This window comes from Dipodomys merriami, unplaced genomic scaffold, assembly GCF_024711535.1.
Source record: "Dipodomys merriami isolate MVZ:Mamm:240054 unplaced genomic scaffold, mDipMer1.0.p SCAF_5, whole genome shotgun sequence".
Classification (NCBI taxonomy): Eukaryota; Metazoa; Chordata; class Mammalia; order Rodentia; family Heteromyidae; genus Dipodomys; species Dipodomys merriami.
Genome location: NW_027206068.1, coordinates 21889549 through 21913515, shown reverse-complemented (window position 1 = coordinate 21913515; position 23967 = coordinate 21889549). Strand labels below are relative to the sequence as shown.

The 23967-nt window shown below is 37.1% G+C and overlaps 1 protein-coding gene across 1 annotated transcript in view; it reads left to right on the top strand.

Annotated features, from left to right (window-relative positions):
- The window catches only part of Znf277 (zinc finger protein 277), a 101558-nt gene that overhangs the window by 33586 nt on the left and 44005 nt on the right, over window positions 1-23967 (top strand). Inside the window, exons 2-4 of the mRNA XM_069996179.1 lie at window positions 11682-11883; window positions 20732-20820; window positions 21360-21442. Of these exons, the coding sequence (XP_069852280.1) occupies window positions 11682-11883; window positions 20732-20820; window positions 21360-21442 (374 nt within the window). The remainder of the gene's footprint in view (window positions 1-11681; window positions 11884-20731; window positions 20821-21359; window positions 21443-23967) is intronic.

Below are 23967 nucleotides of genomic sequence, written 5' to 3'. Positions count from 1 at the left end.
TTTTATTTTATTTTATTTGAGAACATACTGTACAGAGGGGTTACAATTACATTGGCAGGATAATGCATACATTTCTTACCAAGCATTGCAGCCTCCTCCTTTGTTTACCCTTCACCTCCCTTCCCAGCCTCCCCCTTCCCCCCCACCCAATCATACCCCCCTCCCCCCCCACACCGACATTGTAAAGCTTGCTTTGACATGACATTTTTTTTTTATTTTATTTTATTTTATTTGAGAACATACTGAACAGAGGGGCTACAATTACCTGGGCAGGATAATGCATACATTTCTTACCAAGCATTGCAGCCTCCTCCTTTGTTTACCCTTCACCTCCCTTCCCAGCCTCCCCCCTCCCCCCACCAAATTATACCCTCCCCGCCCCCACCGACATTGTAAAGTTGGTTTTGACATGACATTTTGTACTTCTCATTGTTGCAACAGGTCCACCTGAATCCTTAAACGGCTTGTTTGTCCCCATCTCCTCCACATGTTATACTGACATCAAATAAAGTGAAAGCGGAGGTTACACTGTGGGGGAGGGACATACAAAGCAACAAAGAAATAATCTTATAAATGCGTTAGAAACACATGCATGAAAGAAACGAAAACATTAAAATACATATTTAAGGGTTCGTTTTCCTAACATCACATTATCTGACCTTTTCTGCTTGACTCATACCTATACTAGATATTGCAAATAAGGGAAACCATGGGACCTATGTTTCTTTGGGCCTGGCTTACTTCACTTAATATAATTTTTTCCAAGCCTTTCCATTTCCTAACAAATGGGGAAATGTCATTCTTTCTGATGGAGGCATAGAATTCCATTGTGTATATATACCACATTTTCTTGATCCATTCATCTACTGAGGGGCTTCTGGGTTGGTTCCATATCTTAGCTATAGTAAATAATGCTGCAATAAACATAGTTGTGCTGGTAGCTTTAGTGTGGTCTTGTTTGTAAACATTTGGGTAAATGCCCAAAAGTGGGATTGCTGGATCATAGGGGAGATCTATGTGAAGCCTTTTGAGGAACCTCCATACTGCTCTCCAAAGTGGTTGAACAAGTTTACATTCCCACCAACAATGAAGTAAGGTTCCTTTCTGTCCACATCCCCTCTAGCATCTGTTGTTGTTAGAGTTCTTGATTTTTGCTGTTCTAACTGGAGTGAGGTGATATCTCAATGTTGTTTTGATTTGCATTTCTTTTATGGCTAGGGATGTTGAACATTTCTTCATGTGTCTATTGGCCATCCTTCTTTCTTCTTCAGAGAAGCTTCTCTTTAAGTCTTTCGCCCACTTATTTATTTGACCACATATTTTTTTTAAAGAAAGTTTTTAATCACTTTTTGGATTCACTGTTAGGAGTAGGTATAAGGTGTAGGGAAGTTGATACTGTGTCTGAAATCCTAGGACTAAAATATGTTGTGTCTTATATGGTCCAGCATTGTTTTACTGTTTCATCTCTCATCTTTTTTTTTTTTTTTTTGGTCAGTTGTGGTGCTTGAACTCTGGGCCTGGGCACTGTCCCTGAGCTATTCAACTCAAGGCAAGCACTCTACCACTTGAGCAACAGCGCCATTTCTAGTTTTCTGGTGGTTAATGGGACATAAAAGTCTCATGGACTTTCCTGCCTGGGCTGGCTGTGAACTGCGATCCTTGGAGAGATGAGCTGGTGCCAGTGGCTTACACCTGTAATCCTAGCTACGCAGGAGGCTGAGATCAGAGGATCACAGTTCTAAACCAGCCCAGACAGGAAAGTCTGTACGACTCTATCTCCAATAAACTAACAGAAAACTGGAAGTGGCGTGGTGGCTCAAGTGGTAGAGCACTAGCCTCGAACTGAAGATCTGCAGGACAGTGCCCAGGCCCGGGGTTCAAGCCCCACAACGGGCAAAAAAAAAAAAAGATTTGTTAAGGTCTTAAAGTTAGGACAAAACCACTTGCCTGGTGGGAGGGCATGTGACTAAAACTGAGAAGGTAAATCCTGATTTGGTGTCTTTCTGGGCAGATGACTACTTGGTTCTCTCCTCTCCTAGGCTGCTTCTGACATTCTTAGTTGATAAACAGCAGCCTCCCTAGTGAAAAATACATGGATTGTTTGATGATACTCCAATTCCGCTTTTTCTTAATTTGCTTCTTGGTATCTAGCACATTGTTTGGCCTAGAAATGAGCTGGAAGAGGCTTCTTTTTAGGGAAACAAGTTCATGAAACTCTGGTATACAATAAATATCTGCAAAAGTTTTGCCTAAGTAAAAGAACATTCCTTTTTTCACAATACCAGATCTCAGAAAAAATTGTTTTTCATCTGATGTTCTTTAGAGCCTTATTATTACAAAGCCACGTTGTTGATGAGAAGGTTCAAAATCATTATCTTTTTTCTTTCATTATTTAGAGAATACTTTATTAGTTTCTGTAATCAAACCCACGTAGGTAAGACCTTACATATTTAATACAGTGCGTTTACCCCTGTACAAATGGAAAAAAATTAAGTTTAACATCTCTAGACCAATATGGCTATTAATTTCTGTACAATGCCAACTCAAAATCATTATCTTACTGTTTCCACAATTCAATTCCATAGGGTAGAATCTCGGCTGACTTAACCAATGCTAAGTAGTCTGATAAATACTGTTGTTCTCAAGCTCCACTGGCTATCTTCTAAAGAAGCTAGACTAAATTAGTAATTGCTAACTTTAACATCTCATCAACAAAACAAAAATTGCCAGAAATTTTCTTAATTTTAGAATTTGGTGTGGTTTAAGTTTTTTTAATTTTAGAATGTAGTATATTCACAATTTAAGATATCAATTTGTAGTTATTACAAATTATTAGTGTTTCGAACATAAACCCAAAAAATGCAGTTGTCAACAAAGCAAAATATTTCCCACTCAGTAGAAAGACAAATTTTTTTCAAGTCATTGTGTGTGTGTGTCTTCTTTGAGAAAGTGTGAGAAATTCAAATGTTCTAAATGTATATATAATACAGTAGTTTTGAAAGTCAATCCTTAGCAGGTTTTCTCTCAAAAAATATTTCTTTACCTGTTTTATAAAAACTTATTTTAAATATGTTTTTTAATTGTAAAAATAGTATACAGAGGAGTTACAATTACATGAGTAAGGTAATGAGTACATTTCCTATCCAGCATTGTTACCACCTCCTTTGTTTTTCCCCTACCATCCCTTCCCTCCTACCTCCCCAGCTTCTCCCTCCCTCCCCCCCACAAGTTGTAAAGTTCCTTTTCAACATAGTGCCTTTTACATCTCATTGTTATAATGGATCAACCTGTATCCCTATTTAAGCATTTCGTAAAAACAACTTTTTGTGCTAAACAATATTCATACTTATTAATTAAGACATCAAGCACTAAAATAGGAATATAACACTTATTTAATTTTGCAAATAGAGATATATTACCCTCATAACTCAGAAATTTATGATTCTGTCCAAAACACTAATTACACTTAATAAGGAGTACCAGACAGGTAATTTACAATTTTCTACCTGCCAACCTGTTTCATTAAAATATTGAGTAGACTACTGATTCTAAAGAATTCTCTGTCAAATTAAATCAACTAACTTCTGTTAACCCTAACTTATGTGGACGCCATATGAAACTTTTACCAGTCTCCACTTATTAGAATAGGCAGGCCAGTGATCAAGCAAATCTTTCTGAGTCAGAATTTACTTTCTTTCCTTTCTGTTTCCCATCTTCTAATGGGGTTGAATAAATAGGATTAATCACCTGTTACTGTGTTTCTCTGTTCTTGCAAAAAGTTTTTTTGTTTGTCAGTGTCTTTTGTTAGTCACATTGGCCATCCTATTAAAAGCTCCAACTTAGTTGGCAAAATTAAACTTGTTATTAAGGTTAAGATTTTGATATCTATTTAAATTTATTTCCAGTTTACTATTGAAAAGTCTTCTACACCCTACACCTAAAAGGGAGATAAAGTTGAAGACTTAGTTCTCATTAATACTCTTTACTTCTTAGAATGAAATACATATCCAGGCTTCAATCCCACTTACAGCCCAACATATCCCTAGTCCTGGCCCTGTTGAAGTAAGAACTTGTAGTAGTAGTGGTCTTAATTTTAATACTCTGAAGTATCTTTATAAGTGTAGAGCAGTAGAGGAAATAAAGTATCTTTGATGTGAAAAAATATTCAGTGCAATCATAAAGTATAGAACATTGTTCTTCATCTTTTTTTTAGTCTAAGTCTCTCATTAACAGTAAGCATTAAAATTTAGACTAAATATTTAAATATTTCTATGGGAATGAATATACTTGGCTCAGTAACATATTGTTACTAGTTTACATTTTTATTCATGGGGGAATTTCATTGTTATACATGGGGAAATTTCACTGCTATCTTTTCATACTTCGCATATATTTAATTTTTTTGGCCAGTCCTTGAGGCTTGAACTCTGGGCCTTGGCACTGTCCCTGAGCTTCTTTTGCTCAAGGTGAGCACTCTACCGTTTAAGCCACAGGACCACTTTTGTTAAAGGATATTTTTTGGCAGTAAAAATCTTATGTTACTTAAATGCGTAAATAATCATTTATCATATTACTAAGGAAGGATGTGTGTTTATAACATTTTGAACTATTGAAGCTTCCACATGATGTTTATTATTGCATTAATAAAGCAAACACAACTAATTCATCTGTACAAAGTAGATTAAGATAAGGAGGTATTATGTATAAACTATACTCAATAGCCAAGAAATAAAAACAGTGTATCATTTAGTCCCCCCCCCTTTTTTTTAACTAAGATTACCTGGGGTGAGGGGGACCTACTTGAGCAAAAAGCAAGAGCATGAGGGCCTGCGTTAAGCTTCAGTGCCAGTGGTGACACCGTATACACACACTTGAGCACACACACACACAAACACTATATGCATTCCTTTGATAATCCTTAACTCTGTGTTTTCTTCCCTCTAATTTTAATGTACTATAAAAATAGCAGAATTATCAAGGGGATAATGCAAAGGTTTTTGGGTTTCAAAAATATAATCAGGACTTGAAAGTAAATGGATAGTTGGAAAGTGGCTTCTTCATTTTTAGAAGCCTAGACCCCACTATATATAGTGTGGAGTAGATCTGTGGAGGCATTTGGGTTGTGTATTTTTAATTAATCTACAGGAATTTCTAATACATCTGTGCAGATGATTTCTATTTTTTCATCTTCAATTATACAAGTATACTCATTATCAACAGTAACAGTAGGAGCTAAAGTTCTTAGTGAGCATTTGTGTCTGGCAGCATGTATTTTGTATTAATTTTGTCATTTAACCTTTATTTCTACTCTTAGAGGAGAATTATGATTAACCCATTTTGTTGTGGAAACAGGCTAACAGAGATTAAGTAACTTGGTCATTTAGGTAGGAAACCTGCAGCCTTGACTTCAGTCACTTGGCTCTTTCTTCTTTATTTTTTTTAAGATTGTGGTTAAAAGATACATTACATGAAATCTTAACATTTTAAATATAGCTGAGTGCTGGTGGTAGTCCCACTTATAATCACCTACTCAGGAGATTGAGATCTGAGGATCACTTAAAGCTAGCATTCTACCACTTGAGTCACAGCGCCACTTCTGGCTTTTTCTGCTGATGTGGTGCTGAGGAATCGAACCCAGGGCCTCATACATGCAAGGCAAGCACTCTACCACTGAGCCACCTTCCCAGCCCCTGTAATTTTGATTTGTAGCTCCATGATTAATGAATGATGTTGAGCTCCTCTTAATATAACCCTTGGCCACTTATATATCTTCTTTGGAGAAATAGCTTTTCAAGGCTTTTACCTAATTTCATTGTCTTGTTGAATTGTAGGGGTTTCTTATATGTATTGAGTATTGATCCCAGTCATTGACTGGATGCTTAGCTTCAGAGCAAATGGCATTTCAGAGGATAGTACTTGAAGTTCATCTTGTCAGTTATGCTCATAACAGCAGGAGATTTGAATGGTACATTTCCATGGTCACCACGCCTACTTCATCAGAATCTGTGGACTGAATCAGAATCTGTGTACTGAATCAGAATCTGTGTTTTAAAAACCACTAGGTGACTCATACACACATTAAACTTCCAGAAGCACTGTCCTAGATTAATAATAATTTGACATTTGGAGAATCTTACCAAAGTTAGTGAAACTGTTAATAATTAATATAGGATCTCCTCACAACTCAACTTCCTTGGGATGGTATTTTTTATAGTTGATTTGGACAGAGTTGCTTTTCAAAGTGAGAACTAGAACACATCAATTGCTGTCATAGTTTGTATCACATAGGTGAAATGAATTTGGGGCCAAAGCAGAATTTCCAGGGTATTGTTGACAGTAGATAGATGTGATTTACTTCCTTCTTCTTTTGCAGATTCAATGTCCTTGAAGCAAATGATTATATATTCTTCTGCCTCTGTTGTCATTTACCATGCTAATGATGCAGCCTCAGACTTAGACATCTGTAGCAATCTCCCAACTGGCCTGTCTTTCTTAAGACTGCCTCTTCCTAATCCATTCTCATGTTTTCATCGTAAACAGAGAGGTGACTGTTTACAAGAAAAGATCTCAACTCCACTTAATACATACCTAGCAGAGGTCACTTAGCTTCAAAATGCCTCTCAGTCCCCTCCTTTACAAAATAAACAGTAAAAGTGAATATCCTTTATTATTGTGATTGTGAGTTAATTGAGGTTATACTGTACATGTAAAATACTTAAACTTCACACAAAATGATGGTATTCATCATGGTAGACAGTGCACAGTGAGATTAAAATGTTCTAGTAAGCCAGTGCTAATGGCTCTTACTTAGCTACTCAGGAGGCTGAGATCTGAAGATTCCGATTCAAAACCAGCCTGGACAAGGAAGTCCTTGACAATCTTATCTTCAATTAACCAACAGAAAACAGAAAGTACAGCTGTGGCTCAAAGTACTAGAGCACTAGCCTTACATGAAAGAGCTCAGGGACAGTGTCCAGGCCCTGAGTTCAAGCCCCATGACCAAAAAAGTAAAAATAAAAAAGTTTAGTAACTTGTTTTTTTTTCCTAGGAACTACTCTGGGGGCTGGAATATGAGGATTACAGTTTGAAGTCAGCCCAGGCAGACAAATCCAAAATGACTCTTATCTCTAATTAGCAATTAAAAAGCTGGAACTAGAGACGTGGCACAAGTTGTAGAGTGTCCTAATGAGCAGAAAAAGCCAAGTGAGAGCTTGGAACCCTGAGTTCAATCTCCTCCCCGAGTATTGGCGCATGCTCTACCACGCTCTGGGCTTGCACGCACGCTCACTCGCACTCTCTCCCTCTCTCCTTCTCTCCCTCTCCCTCTCTCTCCCCCTCTTCCTCTCTCTCTCCCTTTCTCTCTCTCTCCCTCTCTCGTTCTCCCTCTCCCTTTCTCTCTCTCTCCCTCCCTCTCTCTCTCACTCTCTCTCATACACACACACACACACACACACACACACACACACACGCACACACATTGTTTTTCTAGAATATTCAATAAGTCAACCTTCAACCTCCCAAATACAGTTTTAATTTTTTTATACTTTTCTAGTGACAAGCACTTTGCTTTTATTACCTGTGAATATTTCAGTTCTAGGAATCACTTGGAAGAAGAAGAAAAGATTTTGCAGTAAAGCATTGGGAAGAAATAAAAACAAATGAAGGTGAAAATATAGGCTGCTGAATTTTGGGCAAGAATTGCTAAATGGTGGCAGTATCAGGATACTTGCAAAATATATGTAAATTCCAAGTAGTTTACAAATGCATATAAAATCAAAATGGCATTGAAAATAAATATTTAAAAAGAAATATAGCCATTGGCTTACACCTGTAATCCTAGCTACATAGGAGACTAAGATCTGAAGATTACCATCCAAAGCCAGTCCAAGCAGGACAATCCATGAGACTTTTATCTCCAATAAATTACCGAAAAAGCTAGAAGTAGAACTCTGGCTCAAGTAGTAAGAGTGTTAGCCCTGAGCAAAAAAGCCCAGGTACAGCACCCAGGCCCTGAGATCAAACGCCTAACTGGTACCAAAAAAAAAAGAGAAAGAAACACAGACAGTAATTCAGATATATTGTATTCATAAACTGCTTTGTTAAATGGCAAAGAGAAAGAAAGAAACATAAAGCTGGGGAAATGTTTGGTGCTGGGAGGAGAATAATGTAGTAGTTGAGTTTGGCTGAATTTAACTGTTTGTGACACCAGCATTATGTCTTTAGGAAATTATTTAACTTTTCTAGTCTAGATTCTCTCATCTAGAAGATGGGAGTATAATAACATTAACAAATAAGATTAATTTTAAAATGCCCTGTCACAGGTCAAAACTTCCAAAGTAAAGATCCAGAAACACAACAAATCAAAGAAAGACTGGATAAATGGGATTATATCAAATTTTAGAGTGTCTTCATGGCAAAGGACATAGCTAGCAGGATAAATAGAAGCTCACAGATTGGGAGAAGATTTTTACTAGCTATACATCAGACAAGGGCCTCGTAACTAAAATATACTTACAGCTCAAAAAATTAAACCCCCCAAAAACATCCTCAAAGAAACAATAACCATATTAACAAGTGGACGAAAGACTTAAAGAGAGACTTCTCCGAAGAAGAAATAAGAATGGCCAATAGGCACATGAAAAAATATTCAGTCTCTGGTCATAAAAGAAAATGCAAATCAAAACAACATTGAGATTCCACCTCACTCCAGTTAGAATGGCCATTATCCAGAAAACTTAACAATAACAGATGCTTGTGGCCAAATGGGAATACTACTACATTGTTGATAGGAATGTAAACATGTTCAACAACTCTGGAAAGCAGTATGAAATTTCCTCAAAAGATTAAACAGAAACCCCTATGACCCAGCAATCCCACTCCTGGGCATTTACCCAAATGACCACAAACAAGGCCACAGTAAAGCCCCCATCACAACCATGTTCCTTGAAGTATTATTTACCATAGCTAAGATATGGAATCAACCCAAATGCCCCTCAGTAGATGAATGGATCAAGAAAATGGAATTCTACGCTTCCACCAGAAAGAATGGCATTGCCCCATTTGTAAGGAAATGGAAACACTTGAAAAAAATTATATTAAATGAAGTAAGCCAGATCCAGAGAAACGTAAGTTGCATGGTTTCCCTCATTTGTAATAACTAGAATATGTCTAGGCTATTCTTAGCAGAGGCACCCACTGGCTTAATAGCTGTGTGCATATGGTCATATAAAATGATGCTTATCAAAATGAACTCCAAGAAATGGAAACGAGGGGTTTTTTTTTTCACTGTACTGTTTGCAGCTATTTTTTTCTTTCTTTCACCCCCCTCCCCCACCCTTAGTTAATTCCCTGTTGACACTGTTTTTTATTTCTGTAACCTTTGTCTTGTATATAAGTTTATCTGATTTGGGAAAAGGAAGGGGAAATCACAGAAATAGTGGAGCAAAGGGTGAACCAATGCAACAGTGATACTCACTGGACACTATGTTGGAAATGAATTTTACAACTTAGTCAGGAGGGGAGCGAGAGAAGTGGGAGATAATGAGGGGTGATAGTGTTAAAAAAGAAATGTACTCATTACCTTACTTATATAACTCAAACCCCTCCCTACATCACCTTTACAACAACAATAAAAAAATTTTTTTTAAATAAAAAGAAATGAAAATGCCCTAGAGCTCTTTCTCAAAGTATTTTATAAATAGCAAGCACTCAACAAATGTTAGTTCCTAGTGTTGGTGAAGATTATTATTACCATATGCTTGTTTTCTACAATCAGACAAAATATATTAACAGATACCTCGATCAGATTTGGAGAGATGGATGTAAACGTCATACTCCTTGGCAGATAATATTTACTGGTGCTGCTTTTATTTAGAATAAGCTACCTTTTGTTGTCGTATTCTAGTGGCCATGAATGCTGTAATAGTTTCATAAGCATATTACTTCTCTCTTTTTCTCCACCTTTCATTTTATGTATAAGCTTAAGATTCCATACAATTTAGCCTGTAACTGTATAATATAACCTATAACTGAATTAACTATACATTTCCATGATTTTCTTAACCTAATTTAATAAATATAAATTACTATCTCGATTCTTTTTTTTTCTTTTTTTTTTAATTGTGAAAATACTGTACAGAGGGGTTACAATTACATGGGCAAGGTAATGAATGCATTTCTTATCAAGCATTGTTGCCTCCTCCTTTGTTTCCCCTTCCCATCCCTTCCCATCTCCCTCCTCCACCCACCTCCTCCCCCCAATCTCTAGTTTCTTTATGCTGTCATGAATGCTCTGTTTTCAATGTGAGTAGTGTCTAGCAGTGATGAGTTAGAGGTCTTTTCCTATGGGATGCTCTCCCTGTCCCACTGAGTTAGGTGATCCATTATTCCACTCCCAATTACCCCACACGGCCTTTATGTCTATCTCATTATCCTTTTTAACGTATTTATACCTTCAAACAATTAGTGAGCACGTTAACCTTGATGGTAGGAAAGTGTCACGCAATAGCAAATGAAAAGGACCAGCACCCAATAGATCCTCAGTTGATTTTTGATAAGTGAGTGAACAAGTCCCCTCTTAATCTAATTAAGCCATAAGCAACTGTGTACCAGTGAGTGACTCAAGAAATTATCCAATTAAGAATTGTTAAATCATAAATTAAAATTAAGGGATAAAGTATAACAGGAAAACTAATAATGACCTAAATTCAAAGAATGTTGTATGGAATAGCTATCTTTCTTTCTGAAAAAGATTCTCAATGCCAGAAGCTCTACCCTCCTGTCCTTTTCCTGGTTACTAACCTATACAATGACCTAAATGGTTTAGGTGTCTTCCTCAACAGATTAATGAGAGTCTTGGCATAACTGCTTGTTGTTTGAGGCCTTGAAATCAGAGACCTAGATCTTACACCTTTCAACTCTTAAATATACTGTAGATGATATAAGGAAAAGGAATAGTACAAACAAGAAAAATGTTTATTGTGTATGTGTAATAATTGAGCTTTTTATCTCCACAAACAGAAAACTTCACTTTATAACATCTACTTGTGTAATAAGCAAATAATAGGCATAAATAAATGTAGAAAATTGTCATGGTTCACCTCGCAGATGCTGTGTTGAACCAATAATTATCTTCATCTGTGTGTGTATGTGTTTCAGTCATAGCTTGTGCATTTTACCACTTGAGCCATGCCTCCAGTTTCAAAATTATCTTCTCCATGTATGACAAATAACAAGTATAACAGAAAGCAACCTGAAATACTGTCCTGGTACCCTCTGTTGCCTCAATATATATCATGTGCTTGCCTTTGTGCCATAACTCAATGTAAAGGTTACTTGGAACCTTAATCCAGCCTATTGCAGTGTTCCTCTTGTAAGCACCCCAGAGGTGCTGCTAGTAACCAGCTTGGAATGACTACCCTGACAAATGGTTTTCTCCAACTCAAGTGAGAAAATGGGTAGGAGAGAGTTAAGATGCTTTGCACTACTCCCTGTCTCTAGGTAACACAAATGTCTAAATGATAATAAAGTCTTCTCTGTTGCTATGTATTTTCTTTTTGGATATAGATAAATATCTTTAGGATCCTTTTAATTCAAGAGGTGAGAAATCATCCATCTAAAGAGCTAAAGAGTTGGTTTCAGTGGTTTTTTTTTTAATCTTTCTCATTCTTGGCCTCTTCCAGACAGTAAGGACTGTATCCTAGAGCCGCTTTCTCTGCCAGAACGTCCAGGTGGCACCACCACTTTAGAAGGTTCTCCATCTGTGCCTTGCATTTGCTGTGAAGAACATTTTCCTTTGGCTGAACATGACAAGCTTCTGAAGCACATGATTATTGAGCATAAGATTGTCATAGCTGATGTAAAGTTGGTCACTGACTTCCAAAGGTAAATTTTGGTTTCATCTCTAGAATAAATTCACCATTCATTAGAAGAATGAAATGGCCTAACTATTAAGCAATTCTTGTACAAATATAACTGTCCATATTCTTTTTTCAAATTTTTTTTCTCAGACTTTCTAAAACGCGATACTTGAATTTTTTTCTGGAACATAAGTTGAACATGAATAAGTTGGACTTGAACTCATGCATTTCTTAGAAAATGATCAGCATTCCAAAGAGTAGCAAATATTTCCTTTTTCACATTCATGAGACTTTTGATATTGTTGATGTCATCAGATTAACAATTTTTTCAAGGTTTAGGACGTAGACTTTTCTCTGAGTGGATCTTTCCAGAAAACCCAGAAAAGACTTGGTGCTTAAGGTCAGAGATACTTGGAACCTTTCAATCCAAGAAGATCTTATCCAAAGAAATGGCAATTTAAGTGCTATGGTGTGATCAGAAATCGGAAGTAAAATGAAACTTTCAACAAGAGTCAGTGTGGATAGCTATTAGATCACTGTTGTAGGTACTAAGAGGAAGAGAATGAGGAAGATGAAAATAGAGATAGAGGTGTGGACCTTAGAACTGCCAGGACTTGAATATGTATGCAAAGTTTTTTTGTGTGTGGAACTTGACCTACACAGCCCCTGCTAAAGATGAGCTATACTGCCACTGAGTAACACCTGGCTGAGAATGACCCATACTAGTGGGTTAAGTAATGCTAACTATTCTGGAAGTAGTCATCAAGAGAAATAATTTCTCTTAATTAGCTCTAGTGGAGAATTTACGTTTGTGTCATAATTGATTGAAATTTTAAAAAACATTTTCTATAGAGGCAATATCATGGTAGCTACTGAAAACGGATAATTTGGCATATCTGTATAAGACTCCATTCTGAGACATTCTGTCCTGATTGTATTTAAAAATATTAGAATCATGTAGATATTATACTATCCCTAGAAATAAATTCTGTATCTTTCATTCTATATACATCACTCATAGAAAATAACTTCTTTCTAAGGATGGGTCTTCCAAATGGACTGTCAAGCTAGTGGTTCACACCTATAATCCTAGCTATTCAACAGGCTGAGATGTGAGAATGCTGGTTTGAGCCCAGCACAGGCAGGAAAGTCTGTGATATTCCTATTTCCAATTAACCAGTAAGAAGCTAGAAATGAGGTATGGTTCAGATAATAGAATGCCATCCTGGATTGAAAAGCCAAGCAAGAGTGAAAAGCCCTGATTTCAAGTGCTAGTCCCAGCACCAAAATAAAAGAGAACTGTGAAAACAGACAGACCTAGAGTTGAATGCAGAATTACAGTTGTATTTAAGCTTTATTTGAGAGAAGAGAGAAAGGGAGAGAGATTATTCCTTCTCAAAATACTCAGAATTTTCTTTTTTTTTTTTTTTTTTGGGTCCGGTCGTGGGGCCTGAACTCTGGGCCTGGGCGCTGTCCCTCAGGTCTTCAGCTCAAGGCTAGCGCTCTACCACTTGAGCCACAGCGCCACTTCCGGCTTTTTTTTTTTTTGCTTATGTGGTGCTGAGGAATCGAACCCAGGGCCTTGAGCATGCAAGGCAAGCGCTCTACCACTGAGCCACCTTCCCAGCCCCTCAGAATTTTCTTATACATAATACCTAATAACAGGATGTAATCAAATCTGTTTTTATTTTAGATACTTTTTAGGCCAGACATTTCCCAGTTCTTTAATCATCCAAATAACTACTGACCGAACGACTAAATGAATAAGTCTTGTATTACTCAGCTTTTCTTTGTTATGAACTCTTTTACTATAAAAAACACAAAGTATCCTTCATGAATTACAGAAATAGATGATCCCTGCCAGTGATAACTGAAAAGCATTAAGATTTTTCTTTCTCTTGTACTTTTAAAGTCTGAAGCAGAATTTGTGTTTTCTCCTTTGTGCTTATGTATAATAGTTAAGTAGCTGTCTTTGTGGTAATTGATCTCTCTTTGGTTATCATTCATAGTAATTCTATTGTCCATATGTGGGTAGGAAAATCAAATTACTTAAGTCTCAGGGCTTAGGAATCAATAATTAAATGGGATGATCAATCATTGTCCTTAGCAGTTAGGCAATAAAGTAGGTGCTTTTTAAAAGATACATACCTTATTTAAATGTTTTCTCAACAATGTTGCTGATATATATATATATAGATAGATAGATAGATAGATAGATAGATATAGATATAGATATAGATATAGAGGCATACATACATACACATATTTGGGGCGGGGGTGGGACCTGGATCTTGTTAGCTGTCGTCCTTAGTTCAATGTTACTTTCTTTTTTCAGAAAGTAAAAAGGAGATTAATTCAAATTTACCATCAATGTATCTGAAATCTCTGTTGCTTTAAAGTTTATTTTCATAAATCCAGTCTTTTTTTTGTGTTTTTTGATTTTTTTGTTGGTCGTGGCACTGTCCCTCAGCTCTTCAGTTCAAGGCAAGCGCTCTACTACTTGAGCCACAGTGCCGCTTCCGGTTTTCTGGTGGTTAATTGGAGACAAGAGTCTAACAGATGTTCCTGCCTGAGCTGGCTTTGAGCCACGATCATCGGATTTCAGCCTCTGAGTAGTTTTTTGTTTGTTTGTTTGTTTTTGGGTTGGGGGGGGTTGGTCATGGGGCTTGAACTCTGGGTCTTGGCATTGTCCCTCAGCTCTTCAGCCAAGACTAGCACTCTACCACTTGAGCGACAATGCCACTTCCAGTTTTCTGGTGGTTTATTGGAGAGAAGAGTCTCACAGACTTCCCTGCCCAGGCTGGCTTTGAACTGTGATCCTCAGATCTCAGTCTCCTGATTAGCTAGGATTACAGGTGTGAGCCACCAGCACCCAGCTTATCCAGTCATTTTTAAACAATGACCTCTGACAATTCAATGAAACTAAAAATTTCTCTCCAAAACAAGTATTCACTTTGTGATCAGAGTAGTTCTAATCTTCTAAATATTCTGAAATTTAATCCTAATTCAGAAAAGAAGCTATCTATAAAAGATAGATGAAAACAGTAAGAACTTCCAGGAGTTGTTCCTTCTGAGTAAAAATAATAATAATAAAAATAATAATAATAAAGATGACAAATAATAGACACAAGATGAGCTTACCTTTTCCTTTATGAGACATAAACTGAGCCAGGTGACGGAGGCTCTCTCCTATAAACCTAACTACTCAAGAGGCTGAGCTCTGAGGGTCACAGTTCAAAGCCAGCCCAGCAGAAAATTCTGTGAGACTCTTATCTCCAGTAAAACTACTCAGAAAAAGCTGGAAATGGTGCTGTGGCTTAAGCAATAGAGCACTAGCCTTGAACTCAAAGAGACTCAGGGACTGCTCAGGTCTTGAGTTCAAGCCTCAGAACCAGCAAAAAAAGAAAAGAAAGAAGCTACAGCTTTTCATGTTAAATATATTTGACTATTTCTTTATTGAAACAAAGTAACAGTGAAATGTCCTGGGGCAAAGGAAATAAAAAAATTAAAATCTTTCCATTGAGTCCATTTAACATAGTTATTTATAGTGAGCTATTGGCTAGTTTTATTCAGTAGATAAAATTGCTCAAGAAGATAATTCCTGCCCATTTCTGAATTAAATTTCAGTAGTCTGTTGCTACTTAATTTCGAACTTAAACTTTTACCCCTTTGTCAGTAAGTATACCAATCATAATGAGGGCAAGCAAGACACTGCTACAAGGAAATTTTTGTGAGATAGTTCTATGAGATACAATTTGAATTCTTTTGGGGGTTTTTTTGTTGTTGTTGTTTTTGGATCCAGTCGTGTGGCCTGAACTCTGGGCCTGGGCTGGGCCTGGGTGCTGTCCCTCAGCTCTTCAGCTCAAGGCTAGCACTTTATCACTTGAGCCACAGCGCCACTTCTGGCTTTTTTTCTTTTTGCTTATATGGTGCTGAGGAATTGAACCCAGGGCCTCAGGCATGCAAGGCAAGTGCTCTACCACTGAGCCACCTTCCCAGCCCACAATTTGAATTCTTTTGAAAGGAAAGTATTTGCTGGTGACTTACTGTCATTCCAACAAAGTTCATACCATATATTATTTCATAGCCACCTTTATAGGTTAAGTAGTAATTATGACTGATTAAACTAGAGAAACTGAAAAGATAAGAAAAATACTAAATAATACCTAAACATTGAAAACAAATGGACAGAAGAATCATGTTCTGTGTGTGTGTGTGTGTGTGTGTGTGTGTGTGCGCGCGCGCGCACGTGTGTAAGTCACAAAACCCTACCTGAGGAAATAAAGCAAAAGGACTTGAGTATAGCTCAAGTTTGAGGCCCTGAGTTCAATCCCAGGAAGGGAGGGAAGAAAGGTTCAGGGAAAGAGACAGGGAAGGAAGATTATAGGCTGTCATTGCACTCTTAAATGAATAAAATCTATTTCAGAACCTATACTAACCACAGGGAATGTATATATTAACACCCATTAATTCTAATTTAAAGCAAAAAAAAAAAAAAAGCACTGTTAACTAGAATGTTTCTTATGTCAATTTCAGGCTTCAGTCAAATGTGTGTTACAATTTATTTATCTATGTACCACAATGATTTTATGTATTTAAATTTATATTTGTAACACATGATGTTTTTTTCTTTTGATGTTGTCACCCAAACGTTGGTCAGGAAGAAAACACAGAAATGAATACTTCATTCCTATTGAACCAGCCTAATACCTGCTTTTATCATCCACCCTTGTAAGCTACCTAATATCTCAGATATATAGCTAAAGATAATACCCAGAAAATATCATTTCTAAAATTCTAAAGTACTTGTTAATGGAACAATAAAATAACTTAACCAAGGTAATTTTGCAAGACTATGAACGGATAGCAATAGTTTCTCTCCCTTTTTTCCTTGGGAAGTCATGACATTTTGGTAAATAAAAGCTCTCCATGATTGTAAAGTCCATTAATAATTGTAATTGTTCTCCTGTGCTTATCACCTTGAAGTAAGCTCAATATAAGTATATGATGTGATCCTTCCCTTTGGTAATCAAGGAGATAGTGCACAAACATAGGAAGCCCTCGGATACAGACCCACTGACTCAGAGTCAGGTCACTGTTAATGGCTACAGTGGAGCTTCTTTGTCACCTCTTGCCTGGTCACATAGTTGTGAATCCACAGCCACAAACCGCTGGTGTCAGTTTTCAGTTGGAAGATAAGGAAGGCTGTTGTCACCTTGCATGCTGCTCAGAACAGACTTTTCTCAGCCAAGCCTTGATGGCTCACACGTGGAATGCTAGTTACTCATAACCTTGAGTTCTGAGGATCAAAGGTTGAAGCCAGCCTAAGTAGAAAAGTTTGCAAGATTAACTAGCAAAAATGCCAGATTGGTATTGTGGCCCAAGTAGAACATCAGCAGTGAGCAAGTAAGCCCAACAAGTGCATGAGTATTCTGTTTCTATTTTGTCAAAATATATTTTAATGCAACTTCCTTGGTCTTTGATGAAAAAGAAAATGTTTTAAGTATCCATCTCAACTGTAATTCTAGAGGCTTTTTTCTGTTACCGCCTTCCTTTCTCTGCAGTTCTTGTAGAACGCAATTCTAGGCCTTATGTTGTAGCAGATGAAATTTGAAATTTGACCTTTGAACTAGAGATATCGAGTTCAAATCTCAATTCTGTTGTGTGACCTTAGGCAGATAAGGTCTGAGTTACTAGTAGCTGCTACTAATCCTCATAACTATCATCATTATTATCATTCTACTCATCCACCATAGTGTTCACTTAAGTGAGGCCTCTGCCACTATTAATATAACTATTTTGACTTTAAATGTTTAGTGAAATGTTGCTTTACTTATTAATATTTAAGACATTCTCATTCTGTTACCTAGGCTGGTATCGAACTTACAGATTGAAGTGAACTTCCTGCCTCAGCTTTGCTAGTAACTGGAATTATATTTGTATACCATCAGGCCCTGCTTTCTTTTTTGCAAGGACTGGGGCTTGAACTCATAGCCTGGGCACTGTTCACTAAACACTTGGGATTTGGGGATGCTGTTGTATTACCTTTGTAAATTATCACCAATTATTTTTGCAGATGTTAAATAAGTTTTTCTGTTTTGTTTTTGTTTTTCGTGGGACTTGAACTCGGAGCCTGGGCACTGTCCCTGAGCTTTTCACTCATGTGCTCTAACATTTCGAGCCACAGTACCACTTCCAGTTTTCTGATGATTAATTTGGGATAAGAGTCTCATGAACTTTCTTGCCCTAGGTAGCTTCAAACCATGATCCTCAAATCTCAGCCTCCTGAGTAGCTAGGATTACAGGTGTAAGCCATCAGCACCCAGTTAGTTATTCAGTTTCATAGCCCTAAATAGAAAGGCCTGCTCCTCTCTCAGTAAGTACCTTATTACCACATCAACTATGAAGTTTTAGGTACTGCCTTAATTAACATAGCAAAAGTTCTTCCACTTTAAGATCTCCCCTTAAGATGTACTTTAAAGAGACTAAGAGTAGTGACTTTTCATTAAAAAATAAGTCAATGATAATTTACTATGATTCACACTCTTACCTAGCCATCTACCATCTACCTGATTGCTTAACACGGATGCTTTCCTAGTTCTGCAAAGAATTTCCAAAGTGATCAACTTGTGTATTCAAGGAGTTATCGCTAACTTTTAATAGGCTGTAGATCCAAAATGGAACTATTTTTATAGAAGGCTGACCACTGTTGTCAGTTTCAGTTAGAAGTGTCAAACTCAGATAGTTCTCAGTAGAATGGCAACCAAGACTGACAAACCTTTCTTTGGTGTATTTGAATAGTAACCATGAAGGAACACCTGAGAGAACTCAGCCCTTCTTTTGAAGTCTCCTGAGTACCTGGCTCTACTATGTATGAGTTTATTTAATCCTGAAAATAGCTATCTATATATTTCAGTGTGGAAAAACAATATTCCCAACATGTCTCAAACAGATTCTGCTGTGTTCCTTTATTCCCAGTCCACCACTTTACAATTTTTTTACATTTTTTTTTGGGGGGGGTCCGGTTGTGGGGCCTGAACTCTGGGCCTGGGCACTGTCCCTCAGCTCTTCAGCTCAAGGCTAGCACTTTACCATTTGAGCCACAGTGCCACTTCCAACTTTTTTCTTTTTTGCTTATGTGGTGCTGAGGAATCAAACCCAGGGCCTCATGCATGCAAGGCAAGCGCTCCACCACTGAGCCACCTTCCCAGCCCCCCCAGTCCACCACTTTATAGTGGACGTGTTGAGCATAATAAACCATGGGCTGAAAATAAGCAACTGTCAGGAAATGTCATTTTAACTCTTGTGAGCCTCTTATCTTTATTTCTCTTCTTTGTCTCTATCTCTCCCATGGTAGAATAAGCAAGTAGTAGAGAAAATAAAGAACTATGTAGAATACTAACACATGAAAGGTACTCATGCTGGCCAAGGAAATAATCGTTGAGCCTTCTCTTTTTGTCTACTTTCATGGGTAAGAGATGCCTTCTACTGCCAATAGTAATATGGAAGGGAGTCTGTTAGCCACAGAGGAGCACTGTCCCAGTAATAGTATTTGTGATTTGAGGCCGAGTTGGAGCCCAAATTCATCCTTTTCTGATGTCCTAGGAGGGAAGTGTCATCCTCTTCCTTCCCTATCAAGACTGTCAGTAGAATGTGGTTCTAGTTGTATATAGTATCATCAGCTTTTCCTTATGTAATCTGTACTTCTTGGTCCATTCATTCATTTATATTGATATTTTAAATCAACTCATGTCATGTTTCTCTCTGCCTCAGTTCTCCCTCAGCACAAATTTAATACAATACAAATTTAATACAGTAATTTCCCAATGTATAGAGCACCATGAAATTAAGAAATTAATGTTAGGGAAAATGGAGGTAAGAATTTTTTTTTAAAGACTAAATGTAGGGAATTTTGGACTACTTCACTTTATGGAAACCTTCAAATACTCTGCATTTATTGTATGTCTACCAAGTGCAGACCACAGTTGGATAATATATCTAATCATTTTTAACTGTCCAAATTCCTACTCATTCTGTATACTTCATCTGATTCTGTGAGTTCTGTCTCTTTCACAGGGCTTTGGCTCTATGGTCTATTGTAGAATCAACCTTTGTATTGCCTTTCTCCCCATAAGGAAGACCACATTCTGTTCTTGGGACCATTGGATTATTGACATTGTTTCTAAAATCGTTCTTGTTAGATAAATGGAAAGAGGAGCTTGTTGCATCCTGTCACCCTACTCCATCTTTCATCACATATGCAGATCCAGGGTTATGATTTGCTTTAAGTTTAGCCTGTGCTGCTTCTAGCTCTGCTCATTACATACAGAAATTGTCAGCTCAGCTGTATTTCCAAAAGATAAATTTTACTTACTTCAGACATAACGGGGACATGCAGAAGTTTTCTTAATATGTAGATCTTGAATATACACTGGTTTCTCACTGCATTATTCCTGTGGCTTTTGTTTCTTGATAGATAAGTTAACCATTGAACGTTGTTGCAGAATGTGTCATAAGCCTATTTAACTGTTAACATTTTAAATGTAACTTGCCTTGTTTGTTATGTTAGAAAACTTCTTAATCACATTGAAATAATTTTAACTTTGTTATACATCTGTTATTTGAGTTTGGGGATACTAATGTTTAATCATTTTTATATCTTTGTTGGATAATTCCACTTTATTAAGTGTTGTTTTCATGTTTCTATAATGCTTTGCTGCCTTTATATTCCCAAATTTTCAGGCACTTTTCAGTTAACATTTGATTTGTTTATTTGGGATAATTACATGCTCCTAATATATTAAACTGTCATTTTAAAGAAAGTGGTATGTTAATTCTTCTTCTGAGCCCCTCTTTTTAATTATTATTCTCAGGTACATTTTATATTGGAAGAAAAGGTTCACAGAACAGCCCATCACAGATTTTTGCAGTGTGATAAGAATTAACTCCACAGCTCCACTTGGTAAGTGGAGTTCATCTTTTCCCAACAAGTGAAAAAGTTAAAAAAAAAAAGTCATTATTTTACATTGTACTGGCACTCCCTATCCTGACAAGTGAATCAAATTCTAAGTTTATTTTGCCTAACTTGAATAAAGCTAACCCAAAACTCTATACTATATGTGTACATGGGCAGGCAAACATTTTTTTAACCAGCATTTTTAAAGAAGTAAATACTTCCCAAGATAAGGGCCGGCGATGGCTCACGCTTGTAATCCTAGCTATAATCAGGAGACTGAGATCTGATCTCAGTCTCAGGATCACAGTTCAAAGCCAGCCCGAGCAGGAAAGTTTCTGAAACTCTTATCTCCAATAAACCACCAGAAAACCGGAAGTGGTGCTGTAGCTCAAGAGGTAGAGTGCTAGCCTTGAGCTGAAGAGCTGAGGGACAGCGCCCAGGCCCAGAATTCAAGCCCCATGACCCACAAAAAAAAGAAAAAAGAAAAAGAAAAGTGAAAGATAAAAATGCCTAGGTCCTCATTTATTTTCCTAATCTCTCAACAGAAGAACAAGACAACTATTTTTTGTTATGTGATGTTTTACCAGAAGATAGAATTCTAAGAGAGGAACTTCAGAAACAGAGACTGGTAAGATTTGTTCAAAAGGGTAAATGGTGTGGAAGAAACATACAGAAAACTCATCTGGGTTTCTTTGGCTTTCTTTTTCACTTTTTATTATGAAAACTCCAAAGAGGAGAAAATACATAAAGATATTCAAATACATATATTATATATTAGTGACCAAACCCTAAAGTATTTCATGTTTAAAATGCAGAGAGAGTTTTTGGGTTTCTCTCAGATTGTCCATAAAATAACAAGAAAGCATGCATACGTTACTGTACTTTTAGCTGCTTGACACATGCTAAGGTTCAGTGGTTATGGACAAATGCTCTCAGCTAAAATTGAGTTGAATTGATTAACCTTTTTATTCTCCTTCTCTCTGCAATGCACTATGCACTTGCATTTTGTTCATCCTCCATTATGAATTAAGCATATGTCTTAATCAATGTAGTATCCTTTCTCCCTGTCAAGAGTCATCCACAAGCAAAGTAATTTGAAAACACCTCAATATCCTTAGTCTTTAAAAAGGATAACACACATACAGGATACAAAAGATTTTATTTGCACAAGTTAATCATGACCTTTAAGTTATAAATTTTGCTTAAAAGTACTCATTTCCTTTTCTTTATGATTTATTTTTTCTTGATTCTAATTTGAGATGAATTTATTCTTCCTTTAGCAGCTTTTTAAAAGCTGTCCTTATTCTTCCTTTAGCCACTTTTTAAAAGCTTTTCTTGTATCTTTAGACCTTACTCTGTGATTTTTATTTTTATTTTTTATTTTTTTATTTTCTTCAGGTCCTGGGGCTTGAACTCAGGGCCTGGGCACTGTCCCTGAGCTTCTTTTGCTCAAGGCTAATGCTCTCCCTCTTGAGCCACAACTCCATTTCTGGCTTTTATGAATAGTTATTAGAGATACGAGTCTCACAGACTTTTCTGTCCAGGGTTGGTATTGAACCATGATCCTCAGATCTCAGCTTCCTGAGTAACTAGGAATACTGTCATGAGCCACTAGAGCTTGGCGTTCTGGGAATTTTGAAGAGAGGTATGATTTAAACATTTGTTTTACATCTCAGGAGACTAGGATAAGAATAAATGCTGTAATAGCTCAGTCATAGAGTTTGAGAAAATTCCTTGAAACATATTTTATTTTGTAAACATCCCAAAGTTAGGGTTAAATTTATGCTTTTTATACATGTCAAACCCAGGGAAGAGACAGGACTTAGAGTTTCTTTTATCTCCCTATAACAATCTGTAAAACAATGGCGAGTTTACTGTTACAATTTATGAATTTCACTTGTTTGTTTAGTCATAATTTTTTTTCTCTTTTTGTCAGCCATGGGACTTGAACTCTGTCCTAGGTGCTGTTCTTGTGCTCTTCAGCTCAAGGTGAATGCTCTAGCAGTTGAGCGACAGTGCCACTTCTGGTTTTCTGGTGGTTTATTGGCAATAAGAGTCTCATGGACTTTCCTGCCCAGGCTTGCTTTGAACCGTGATCCTCAGATCTCCGCCTCCCGAATAGCTAGGATTATATTCATGAGCCACCGGCGCCCATCTCTTAGTCATAATTTTTAATATCTATGCATTTTCTCACTTTTGCATAGGCCTTAATAAACAACAGTTAAGCTGTCATGATCTGAGTCCATCCAAGAAATTGTTTTTAAAAGAACTGAAAGAACTGATGCCAGTGGCTCATATCTATGATGCTAGCTATTCAGGAGACAAAAAACAGGAGGATCACATTTTACAATCAGCCAGGGCAAAAAGTTAAGTTTGTTGAGACCCTATCTCAATCAATAGCGAGACATGGTGATAGTCACCTATCAGCCTAGCTATGCAGGAGACTGACATCCATAGGGTCATGGCAGACCAGCCTGGGCCAAACAAAGTTCTTGAGACTTTTCCATCTCAGCACAAAAGTTTGGGTGCTACACACCCGTCATCATAGCTACACAGGTGACTGAGATAAGAAGGACCATGGTTCTTGGCCAACTTGGGTCAGAAAAAAAATAATAAAGTTCAGAAAACAGAAAAGGTAAATATGGTGGCATGACCTCTCATTCCCAGTTATTAGAAGCATAAACGATTGCAGTCCAGTCTAGCCTGGGCAAAAAAAAAAAAGCATGACCTTATCACAAAACTAACCATGGTAGGGAAGCGGGGGCTAGGTAGGTGTGTGGTTCAGCCAACAGAGTACTGCTTAACATAAACAAAGCCCTGAGATTAAAACCTACTCTGGCCCCATGAATAAATAAATAAATAAATAAATTCAAGCCAGGCTATTTTAGCCACTGGTGTTCATTAGCATACAGGAGCATTACTTTGTGTCGACCAATAGACTCAGATCCCTAAATATATTTACAGAATTTAGACGACCTTGTTTATATTCCTTTACAGTCTGACAGTGATAGATGTGATAAAAGAGCATTATTGAAGTTGATTGGTGGGGGAGGAAGACTGGAGTCATGGTTCAAATGGTAGCACTCCTTCCTAAATATCTTTGAGGGCCTATAGACATCAAGCAAAGCTGTGTATATACTCCACACCTAGATA